The sequence below is a fragment of the Trachurus japonicus genome, chromosome 9, assembly GCF_045865225.1.
Source record: "Trachurus japonicus isolate A0001 chromosome 9, Traja_1.0".
NCBI classification, from domain to species: domain Eukaryota; kingdom Metazoa; phylum Chordata; class Actinopteri; order Carangiformes; family Carangidae; genus Trachurus; species Trachurus japonicus.
In genome coordinates, this window is record NC_140915.1 from 14054065 (window position 1) to 14066368 (window position 12304).

Sequence of the window (12304 nt, forward strand, 5' to 3'; positions counted from 1 at the left end):
GCCCCGCCAATCTAAAAACAGCTTGCATTGACTAATGGACCTAAAACTATAGGGATTATGGCAATAGGTGAATTTGCCAAAAATATTTAAATATCCCTTTAAAGACAATGGGAATCAAAGACTTCACTGTATAAAGCTACTGTATTAAAACCTCAATTAGCGACAACAATGAAATACTATTGCTTCTTTTTTTCTTGCATCAGAATTTATCACCAACAGAGTAAAAGTAGGCTACTCTTACTTTTGAGACTTTAGTGACCTGAGTCGGGCTTTAAAAATTACTTATAGACCTTTACAAGACAAATATACCGCAATATTAGTCATACACACTCGCACTTACGATAATGTCCATTATTGTCACTCACTGTGTTTGCTGGCATTAAAATTAACAGTGAACAATGATTCATAGTTGATGTATGTTAGAATTATACAGCAGTACTATTTAGCAAAACCTAAGAACTGCAGTGCGTCCAAAAATGTACTGCAATGTGCAAAATTTCCCACCAACACATATGAAAGTGTGTGGTTTCTAAATTCTACCTGTAGTTTAGAGTAACTTCAAGAATGAGTCAGAACAATGTTACACTAGATAAAACATTTCAGTTACACTGCCTGTGCTTTCCCTGCAGGTAAACGTGATTGTTTAAATGTTTCACAGTAGCTCATTGTTGGGTCTTACCAGGTAGGGCAAAAAATAAGGACAGGTCAGCATAGTGCAGACATCAAACTGGCACTAAGACTTGGGCAGCTGGTTGGGGGATTGTGGATGGAAAGAATAACAATCCCCTGCACGAGAAGTGACTTTGACTTTGAATTAAATATAAAATCCACTGTCTGACGTGGGGGCAGTCAATCAGGCTGATTCTTAGAAGTCCTTGAGGTTCTGTTGAAAAGCTTTCACTCACTGAAACTTTGTGTCATTGACGTTCAGACAGAGAACAAAAATAAAAGCAGAGAGTGACGTCAGTTGAAACTTCAATAAATTGTCTATCAAGCCAAAAAAAATATCCTTTACAAAATGATAATTCTTCACGTTTACCTCGTACTAGAGGGCTCTAATCATTATTGCTTCATAATTACAGTCTGTCTGGCTGGGCCTATTTTTGTAACTGATAATATTTAAGTATTTTGAAAGAGCTTCTGTAATTCATTCATCCCTGCAATGCTGTCTGGGGTTCTCTGCCCGTACTTTGTCTGTCCTTTGGCCTATTTCCTGCCAGTGGTTGAACAACATTCAAGTTGCAGACTGGCACAGATAACAGCTGTGATGAACCAACCAATGACTTTTCGTCTCTTTACCTCCAGAGGTTTTTTTTTCCTGCATGGAGAAGCTCCAGTACTCCTCCCCAACCCCCCTGTGTGTGTGTGCAACCCTGTGAGCCCTGCAGAGGAAACGGACAACCAGATGAATTACAGCTGACCTGTGCACTCAAGGAATGGTACAGTACAATGTCATCATCCCCATGCATCTTCAAATATCTTCCCAGTGTTTCATAACTCTTGGTACAACACATCCTGAGATGCAGAAATGACAGCTGCCCTGCAGACATCCCTTGATGTGCATGAAGAAATCACTTCTAGGAGACTGAGTGAGTGAGTGAGTGAGTGAGTGAGTGAGTGAGTGAGTGAGTGAGTGAGTGAGTGAGTGAGTGAGTGAGTGAGCAGGACGGATTTTTTTTCCGCTGCACTGCCTCATCCCATCGTATGAACTCTAGTGCCCTCCCAAGATGTAATATCATGCACCTTCTGTTACGTTCTCACAAGCATATGGTTATTTATACACGGGTGCACGACCCTGCGCTAATTATAGGACAAGTTATTTTTGACACTCCTGTATCACGCACAGTCTCAACTCTTTTGAAAAAAAGAGACAATTTTAACATTAATGCAAGTTTTTTATTTTTTATTTTTTTTAAGAATAATAAAAGGAAGTTTGTTTGTGGCCATGTCGGTCTAAGTCACGTTGCAGCCGGAAACGTAGGGGAGTCTGAATTGTTGCTTCTGGGCACTGGCTATTATCAGCAAGACAATAAAGAGAGATAGTGTACAGTCATAAGCAAACCGTAATGTACACACAGTGGTGTGGCTTTGTTGTGCCTGCATTTGGGGGGTGGTTGTTGAGGTAGATAGATGGGCATGGGGTAAGTTGTTTGATTTCATTTTGTACACAATATAGTACAATGCCTGTTGGCAATAAAACAGCAGTGAAACAATAAAGCATATGAAAAGATTTATGGGAGCTGAGCTAGAAACTGATATTGTGTTTGTTGCTCAGGGGGGTTTAACCACTGAAGAGTAAAATATATTTATGACCTCTATAAAGTTTGCAGTGACCTCCTTTAGTTCTCTTTAGATGCCATATGAGCAGTTCAGACCCAAGGTACCAGGGGCTGCTGGGGTGGCAGGTTGGCACTTCCTCTGCTGGTGGGCGCTGATGTATGTACACACAACAGTGGCGTTATTGTCACAGAGACCCTTGCGTGAGTGCGTCCATTCTTCGCTCATCAATTGAAACTGGTCGGTGCGCCAAACTGATGGATCTGGCTCCGCGCCAGGCTGAAGAGGAGACGATGCTCTCACCCGGGGGAGAGGGGGAGGGCGCTTCACTAGTCCCCCCTCCCCTTCTCAACGCGGCTCAGAGCCATTAAAGTATTTCTGCAGCGGGTTTCCCACATATAATAATAAGCAGAATGAGATTTCTTTCTTCTTTTTTTTTATTGTTTATGTTTCTACAAGATTTAAAAATCTCCTGGGTTGGGCACAACATCACCACATCATGCTACGGTCTCTCATAGGTCCATTGACTGTTTATTTACTGTTTCTACACAGAGTTTAAAATCCGGTTGGGCAACAAAGGTGTGACCTTCATACCAATAATAAGCTACTGGGCACACTTTTGTAAGTAGATGCTTGCGTCAGTCTTGTGTGTACACGCCCCACAAGGGTTAAAACACGCAACGTGAGAAGCCTGCTACAACTTCATTCAACTTCGCCACGCCTTTCAACGTAAACAAATGGGGGCTTGACCAATAAGATCCACGATAGATCAGCCGATGATCAGATGACTGAAAAGGAGAAACTATTTAAAACTCTAATGTCACACGTATTCAAGTTTAAACATCTCTTGAGCGGTGCTTTCACCGGCGCGCATCAACAACACAAAAAAAACGCACCACCGGGGCTCTGTTGCTCTTTTGTCACCACTGGATCTAAACTCTCTCACGTCCCCACCGCGCTGCCAACAGCAATAGGCGACACAAAGACATTTCATATTCTCAGGGAGCTTTTAATTCCTCCACACTTCGCTCGTGACTGAGAGATGAATCAGAAAGCTCTATTCATGTGGATTTTCCTACAGTGTGCCGCTGCGCTCTTCTCCTCTGCCCTGGCGGAAAACGCTGTCCTTAAAGGTAAGAAAACGCCTTTGTTGCCTTTTGTTCATTCATTTTCTGTCATTTATTTCTCTCACGGTGAAGTGTCAGGATCTAAGATCGCGTGTGGAAACTCGGTTGAACCTGCGCCGAATTAAGGAAACCTAATGAATGGAAATAGTGGGGGGAAAAAATAAGAGTAGCCTATATCTTCATATATCCTATATTCCTAACATCCCTGTTTAATTAATGTGCATTTAAGGCTCATTAGTCTAAATTACAAATAGGAACAAGTGTGGCGGGCAGAGTGCACTAGAAAAACGGGCATGGATTTGAGAGGGAAGGCTGCGACGTGTCCTTTTTGGGGACGAGCAGCGGGAGTGAAGCGGAGCTCCATGAGGAGGACGCACAACGCCACGTCTGTGTGGAAGATGTTCCGCTGAATCCGCGTTTTACCACTGACCGCTCACCAGCCCTTTTTTTTTTTTTTTTTTACTACCCGGCTTAAGTCATTTCGGTCCGTGTGGCTCAGCACCAAAGGGTGTTGAGTTCATTGAAATCCAGATCTGACGTTTCAGTGCTGTGCGCGCCGGGTTTTAATTCAGCCATGGATCAAACACAAAGAGAGCAAATGTTGCATGATAAATGAATTTGGGCTTTAAATAAACATTCATTAGCAGCATTTCTACATTTTTCCTTTGATAAAAAATCTGTGGAACGGCATCCTTAGACCGCCTCCAATTAAAGCTGTCTTGCATCAGTTAAATGTTTTTTATATTGTACCGTTTTAGCCCCGGGCCTGAGAGCAGATATAATTATACGAGCTCTGGCTGCAGCTGTGTGAAAGAGGATCAAATAAAAGAAGAGAAGGGTGGTGATAATATTCTGGCTCTGCGCCTGCGTTCACGGTGCAAGTTGCACCCAGCTGGGATGATTGTAGCAGATGTTGGCGAGAACGCGAGTTGATTGGCTGTCTCAGCGGCTCTGCAAGTGTGGTGGCTGATTGGCTGAACGGTGTCTGAATTGGGTGTTTGAAATCGATTCTGTCCTACACATTAGTGTTTCTGTTTCCTTAAAAAAAAACAAAAAAAACATTTAAATCATCCAAAAGACAGGAGAAATGTAAAAAGATTTTCCTAAAGGAATTTCCCATTTCCTAAATTCACATCTCTGGTGATTTTCTCCCCTCAGGTGAAGACAGTGGGTTTGATGAGTTGTCAACAGACAGCACTATTCTCAATGGCATCAAGTACAGCATGAGAAAGAGTTCAGACCTGGAGCATGATGGCTGCTACCTGCAAGCTGGGAAGAAGGATTGTCTACAGGAGTGTGGCTTCAATGCCACAGCCAAGACCATCTTCATCATTCACGGCTGGACGGTACATACGAGTTAAAATTATTATTATTATTTATACTGCCTATATTTTGTCAGTCTGGGTCAACCAGTGGAGGAAGATGGAGTCAATGGAAGCATTTCTCCAAACAGAGTGCTTTGATTGTTGGAAATTCATCATGGGAGTGTGAAATAACTGAGTGTGTCAGAGAGAGGACACCAGGTTGAAGCAGTTTCATGAATGGATGGATGAGTGACTTATTTTCTCTCTCCCTCTCTTCTCAGATGAGCGGGATGTTCGAAAGCTGGATGCACAAGCTGGTCTCCGCCGTGATGAAGCGTGAAACTGAGGCCAATGTTGTGGTTGTTGATTGGCTCTCGTTGGCTCAGCAGCTTTACCCGGACGCAGTAAACCACACCCACAGCGTCGGCCTCCATATTGCCGAGATGCTGAACTGGCTTCAGGTGTGAAGTTATTTCTACTCTTCATACACGTCCTGTGAACATAACAGTTTTCTCATATGAGTCATGTGTGTTCTGCGAAAACCGTTCAAATGCATCGTTGCGTTGCGTTTCTGGTCAGGCTCTTAAAAAAAAAAAAAAGGAAGCTGATTCAGTTCAGTAAATGCAACACTTCTCTGACCTGCACAGCACTGTCACTGATGCGGCGCTCACTCCCCACTGACGTAGCTCGGCACATTAGACATATGCATGAATGTATCTCCTAAACTCACGTGCATCTTGGCCTGTGCTTGTAAAAAAAATGATTTATAGAGTAGCATGTGATCTGAACTGCTGGCAGTGACGAGAGCAGCTACATACCTGCCCTACTTCTGTCTCTCCATTGGCACAATTTTTAAGAGATCAAAGCCCTTTGTGAGCTTGACAGAACTGTCAAAACATGTTGGAGGATATGAAATGGTATGCTAAATATTAATGTGTTTTGGAATTCCCAAATCAACCCATTGACAGTAGCTGTGTTTCTCCCTGGTATGCTGCTTTGGCATACTTTAAGTGCCATTAGATCAATGTTCACCACAGAATCTGATAAGGATCACGGTCTATTTAGCACCTCTTGGGCAAAGACAAGAATTCCCATTCAGCCGCACTGTCACAAAATTGGACCAGTGCACAAATGGCGAGTGAGAAAGGATTCCGGCAGCCTGCCATATAGTTGTAAACATAGACAAAGAGTATTTCATGGAGACAAACTGAAACAGATGGTGGAGGCGCTGTTGCATGGAAGGGACTGACAGTAGATTTGGTCCGGGTTAACTGAGCTTGGCTCAGCTGCAAGCAAGACTGATCATCACTGGCTGAAATCCAGGATTTGTTCAGTGTGGAGTTGTGTTCGTGGTGGCAGCTGCTGATGCGAGTGTGACTTTTCTCCCTAACAGGATGAGCAGCAGCTGCCCCTGCAGAATGTGCACCTGATTGGCTACAGTTTAGGCGCTCATGTGGCTGGTTACGCAGGAACGTTCGTACGAGGGACCATCGGCAGAATTACCGGTAAGTTAAGGATGTGGTGAAATTGCAATGAACCCACCTCGACGGGCAGCGCTGCATCATTTACCTGACCATCTACCTTTATCTCTAATAGGTCTAGACCCAGCAGGACCCATGTTTGAGGGCGTAGAGGAACAGAGACGTCTTTCCCCAGACGATGCAGACTTTGTGGATGTTCTGCACACATACACCAGAGAGGCTTTGGGTGTGAGCATTGGGATCCAGCAGCCCATTGGAGACATCGATATCTACCCCAATGGTGGTGATGTGCAGCCCGGCTGTGCGCTGAGTGACGTGCTGACAGTTGCTGGAAGTAAGTGCCTCAGAAATGGCTGCCTGAATGATGAGTGATGCTGTGCTGTAATATATTATTCAAATCTAACCCACCTTCCTCTGTATGTGCAGATTTCATGGAGGTGATGAAGTGCGAGCATGAGCGCGCCGTGCACTTGTTTGTGGATTCCTTGATGAACAAGGACCACATGAGCTTCGCCTACCAGTGCACAGGCCCCGATCGCTTCAAGAAGGGCATCTGCCTCAGCTGCCGCAAAAACCGATGCAACAACATCGGCTACAACGCCAGGAAGATGCGCAAGAGACGCAACAGCAAAATGTACCTGAAGACACGCGCCGACACTCCCTTTGGAGGTGAGTTGCCGTGCGGATGTGACTTGGAAGTGCAGTTGGTTTTATCTTTTACTACTACGTTTACTTCCTGGTGTAGCATTGATAAGCAAACTGAGAGAGTCGTAGTAAACACTCTTTATGATTCCCCAGTTTTGTAGTATGAGCTACTACTTCCAACTGCATGTTGGATCAAACATTAACTTCTTTTATGTTGTCTTCAGGCTACCACTATCAGATGAAGATGCACGTGTTCGACAGGAAACAGTCTAACCATGCAGATCCCAGCTTCTATATCAAGTTGTACGGCGCCCATGAAGATACAGGAAACCTATTTGTTGATGTGTAAGTACAAAATCTAAACCCTGCAAAGCCAGTCTTTTTCTCACAACACTTAACATCTGAGCACACTGTTACGGGTACTGTCTTCCAATCTGTTCGGCCTGGTAGCTCGTGCTGCCTCTGGCACTGAGAAGCCCACAGAACTGCTGTGATATAAATTTGGAATTTGAACTTGATCCATGTTCGTACTGACCTTTCAAAGAGCCGGTCGCGTGGGTCTGTGACGTAAAACAAGTTCAGCCTGCAGGATGAACTTTAGTAACTTGTAGCTCAGGTTTCCATATACCCTAATGCTAATTTCACTGTTTTGTCACAACTGTAAAAGCAATCGGGCATCCCACTAGCTCAGAGCATTAACCAATTTTTTTCTTACGCTTCAGTTTTCTGGGCAACAGACTTATAACTGTCTTCTCCCACCTTTTTTCCAGCCAGGACGACACTGTCGGTCTGAACCTGACCAACACCTTCCTGGTGTTTACCGAAGAGGACATTGGTGACCTGCTGAAGATCCGTTTGAGCTGGGAGGGAGAAGCTGAATCCTTGAACTCTGTCTGGAAAAACCTTAAGAAGATGTTCTGGGGCAGGAAATCCAACCCTGTGCTGCAAGTCCGGCGGATTCGTGTGAAAGCTGGAGAAACGCAGAAGAAGTAAGTTGAAGGGAGAAGCTCGAGCTGTCACCACAGGTCTGCCGATGCGCTGAACATTTACTAAAGTTGACGTGTGTTTTATCACAGGTTTACCTTCTGTGTGCAAGACCCATCAAAAACAGAAATTTCACCCGGGGAATCCTTGACTTTTGTGAAATGTCGTGATGGCTGGGAAGTGAAACCAAGAAAGCGGTATGTGAAAACATGATTAAAAAAAAAAAAAAATGTCACAATAATTCAGTGTGAAGTTTCTGATTCCTGTAAAAGTAGATTGCGTGTCTGATCTTTGTTTTGTTTTTCACCACCAGCCTGCCCATGTAACAACTCAGCACTTCCAACAACCAATGCACCGTCACCTTGGGGGACCCAACACGGATCAGCGGGAAGCAAGGCCTTCTCTTTACATGAGCACTTTTCGTGAGAGGAGGATTGATCAGCACACAGTGGGCAGGAACTCCGGGTTTCAGACTCCGGAGGGTTTCCTATGGTTTCTGGAAACGAGGACTCCCCGCGTCTGTTCAGCGTACGCGACAGTTGGAAAATGGCTCGCAGCCTGGAATCAGAGGCAGTCCTAAAATTGTGTTGAGATTTACCTGAGGAGTTGCAGAACGTTCCTTTTTTTGGACTAGTGAAGTAGAATACAGATCTGTGCCAGTGGACATAAAACCAGCAATTGTAGTCGCTGTACTGTATAAATATATGTTTAAATATTTTTTTTATTTATGAAAAAGAGGAAGCACTGCAAGACCAACGTTATTTATCAAGAGCACATCCCATAATGAGGCGTTTGTTGAATGCATTTCTCCTAGTTGGTGCGTGTTTGTGTGTGAATGAATGTGTTAATGTGTGGGTTTCTGTTGTGCCCAAGAAATGTGCCTTTCTGCTGAGAGAGATTACTGATACACTGTATAACTGAAGGAGAGACCTGATCTCATTGCACACGTTCTTTCTGAGGCTTTGTGCGTAGTGTGACTGTTACTGTATGTGGCTTATTTTGGGAGTGCGACAATGTACATAATGTAAATAACTTTTTGGAAAAATAAATTCACCTGTTATTTGTAGAAAGTGTTGCCTCTGCCCCCTTTTTTTTCTTAAGCATTTTTGTCTCTACTGTGATGTGACATTCCTTCACATTTGTCTGTAATTTACTGGTAGTTATAAAAGGGACAAACAACAGGAGGTTTTTCACATCATAAAACATGTAAATATTGTACTGTGCATAATATAGCAAATGATTCAAGAAACAAAGAAATATATCCATTAAGAACATGTCTTGGTAAACAAAGTATATACTTTTTAAAAGTTTCCCCTGAATAAGGACAATAAAAATAGTCTTTTCCCATAGAAACCTTATTCGGGTGTGAAACTTAAATTTCCAATGTCAATAGTTTTTTGTTTTTTTTCAGTTCTGCTTGAATCATGTGCCAACTTTAGGCCTGGTCAGGTGTCATTTAACAGAAGCTCCTTTATCCAGAACTCAGCATAGCTCCCTCTAAACTGTACGGATTATGAGTTAATACATCAACTTACAACACTTCTGGGCTCAAACCTCCAGTAAGTATAGATTGGTATTAGTAAATACTACACTCAGTGTTACAGTACAACACTGTGTTTGAAATGAATTTTTTGCGTCTTTTGATTTGTGCGGAGGGGATTGTTACACATGCTTAAACATGTTCACTTGAAACCTATCTTTCATCAGTGAGGTAACACACAGTTTGGAAGGTGAGCTAGTCATACAGCAGGAATGCTCGTCACATTCCTGAGCCGTAATGACACATCAATATGTCGGTACATGCGGCAGTGAAGTGGCAACATCCTGTGTGGAGCATTTCTTTTCTGCATAACAGAAACTCAAATATTTCACATTGCTCCATGTCATGTTTCATTGAAATGCTTGGGCGGTTTGTAAGGGAACAAAAGTATTATTATTATTATTGTTTGTGTGTCTGTTTGTTAATTCGCTGTTAAAAATCAATAAAAATTGTTGAAACTGGGAACAAATGTATTACCGCATGTTACGCATGACACCAGATGCTTGTCACATCTTACTTCTGGAGTAGTTAAGTCATCCTTTGACAGCGCATGATGAATGGTGTCTTTTTCTTTTAATCTCTCTTGTATTTTTCTCATTATAGTGTCTTGTTATATTGATTATAACTCTGTTTTGCTCTCATTGTAACCCCACGAGTCTGTTTACTGGAAACATGGAGCTGTCTTGTCCCCACACTAACATACCACCCCATGTTTATCCAGTAACTCACTTCAGCTTGAAAGTCTTGGAGTATCTTAATGACCTTGATACTATCCGTCTCACATATAGCCTACAAACAAACCACAATCTCTTAGTCACTGTCTGGACATCCGGTAAAGTTGCTTACAAGTCTACAGCTGGAACATCTGTGTGTTGCCTTTACCAGACATACTGCAAATAGCACACTTTTTTTTTTTTTTTTTTTTTTAACCATCCAGAGTGTCAAACTCATTGGGACTTTGCTGTGAGGAGTGTGAGGGAGTGTTTTTAAAGCTGTAGATTAAGTCAAGGTGAATGTGGTCATATGTCATTATATCCTGTGTTTCTGTGCAATTATGGTCTTTGGTTTTGGGCGCAAAATGTCCTCTTGGTTTCTCACCAGCCGTACACTCATTCCAGGCGGATGATGATGTAGTGTAGTGTCTGCCATGATTCATTTTAGTGAGGTTTTTCACAGACATCTGATGTTGTCGCTTATCAACAGATGATAAGCATTAAATGCACAATAACTTGGAAATATCAACAAACATATCAGATACAATGTGATGAAATTCACCCAAAAAACAATATTCAGTTTGGAAAGGGCCCAGTAAACAGAATAACATGGGTAGCTGAGATACTGTTACAAACTGTATGTCATCACTCAGAAACAGTTTACACAGATCTTGTTCTGTATGTATGACAACAGTTCACATGCTGACTGTTCCTACTCACATAGATAATAGGATCAGGGAGATGGAGAAACTCAGGATACAGTACGTATTGTTTATTATTTTTCACAGTCATTTCTCATAGGACTGTAGGAAGTGAGACGTCTCGGGTTCTCTTTTGTGATCATAGTTTGGCCTCGGTTGTGCCCACTCAGTCTGTACATCCTTGTTCCTGGTCCTCTGTCAGTCATGCAAACCTTAATTATGTACAGCCTGTTTAAGGTAAAACACAATTTGAATGTACTTTTTGGTTATTTTGTTCCGACATTTCATATAATTTTTTAATTGATATGATTTTGTTGGAACAGATGGTATCTCTATGAAGCTGCGCTGTGTGTGAGCAGAGCTTCAGGCAAGCAGGATTTCAAACACTTATAAGACCAAGACAATTTCAAAACTGTTTTATTGATATGTAACATCTTTCAATCATCCCATTATTGCTACTGTACTGTTCTGAAACAACTGTCAAAATTCAGGGGAACTCCACGTACAAAAACAGAAACCTTGTTGATTGACTTAGAAAGACCAGGAACACTTTCACATTTCCATTTAAAAAGGAACAAAGTTTCCATGGTAAAATGTTGCTTTTTTTTTTTTTGGTGTGGTGTTTTTGAGCTCTGATGCAGCGCTGCTGAGAAGAGGCTCTGGATCCAGAATGTTACCGCAAAGCCTCTAAAGCAGAATCACATGATGACGGAGATTTAAGACAAACTTGTCCCTCATTTGCAGTCCAGCTGTAAATTCCTCTGTGCATGCCCTGCGAGGGAGAAAAATAAACTAGGTTTGCAACTATAAATGTTTTTGTTTCAAGGTCCAATGTTAGGCCTATTGCTTCCAGATCATTTGTCACAGCATGCCTTGTGCAGGTCGCTCTGTGTTGCCGGTTTCCCCCGTGCCATGTGCCTTGCAGATTAAAGGATGGCGGTGCACATATTGCCACATGGCGAGAAGTTTGCTCAAGCCCTGTGGATCAAGAGCAGAGAGTGGGCTGGAAAGGCAGGGGAGGTCACCTCACATGATCCTGGCAGCCCACCTACACCCTGATGTAAGCCTGAGCGAGGAACCACTTAAAAGATGTGTCTGAAACATTTTATGACATCACAGCGGTCACAGTGGAAACACTTTCAGCAGAGCTGGCTGTTGTTGACCCCCTCCCACACTACTGCACGCACTGTACTCAGTGCCATACCCGTTGAGTGCTTGTGGCATGTCAGTCAGGACCTGGCAAACGTTGAAAGCCCTGAGGTCATATGGTCTCTTCGTGTTTCCAAGTAAGACGTTGTCTATCTTTTCCAGGAATGTAGGTTGTGAGAAGGGCGATGGTGGACCTGACTTTGTTTTGAAGGAATATGTTCTTTCATAAGATTATATCAACAAATAACCAACTAGATATTTGATCTGAGAATTATGTTTTTGCGGTTAATGTTGTGATAATGAAAGCTTGGAGCAGTGGAGAGTTTCTCGGGCTGAGTCAGTCACAAACCATCAGCAGCTTGATTCCCTTTTACATAGAAGCC

General features: G+C 42.8%; 1 protein-coding gene across 1 annotated transcript; it reads left to right on the top strand.

The window, feature by feature from the left end:
- Window positions 1-3109: 3109 nt before the first annotated feature.
- Window positions 3110-8888, top strand: lipg (lipase, endothelial). Its single transcript, XM_085786042.1, has 10 exons — window positions 3110-3410; window positions 4563-4750; window positions 4990-5169; window positions 6102-6213; window positions 6305-6523; window positions 6616-6858; window positions 7059-7179; window positions 7605-7823; window positions 7911-8015; window positions 8132-8888. Exons 1-10 carry the CDS (start codon window positions 3320-3322, stop codon window positions 8142-8144), a joined length of 1491 nt encoding a protein of 496 aa, XP_085642168.1. The 5' UTR covers window positions 3110-3319; the 3' UTR covers window positions 8145-8888.
- The last annotated feature ends 3416 nt before the right edge of the window (window positions 8889-12304 follow it).

What these genes read in the sequence shown, in the direction of transcription:
- lipg (XM_085786042.1), top strand. Translation starts at nt 3,320, where the DNA reads ATGAATCAGAAAGCTCTATTCATGTGGATTTTCCTACAGTGTGCCGCT. An exon ending in GGAAAACGCTGTCCTTAAAG is followed by an intron (nt 3,411 to 4,562) that starts GTAAGAAAACGC and finishes TTCTCCCCTCAG; the next exon opens with GTGAAGACAGTGGGTTTGAT. An exon ending in GGAAACCTATTTGTTGATGT is followed by an intron (nt 7,180 to 7,604) that starts GTAAGTACAAAA and finishes CCTTTTTTCCAG; the next exon opens with CCAGGACGACACTGTCGGTC.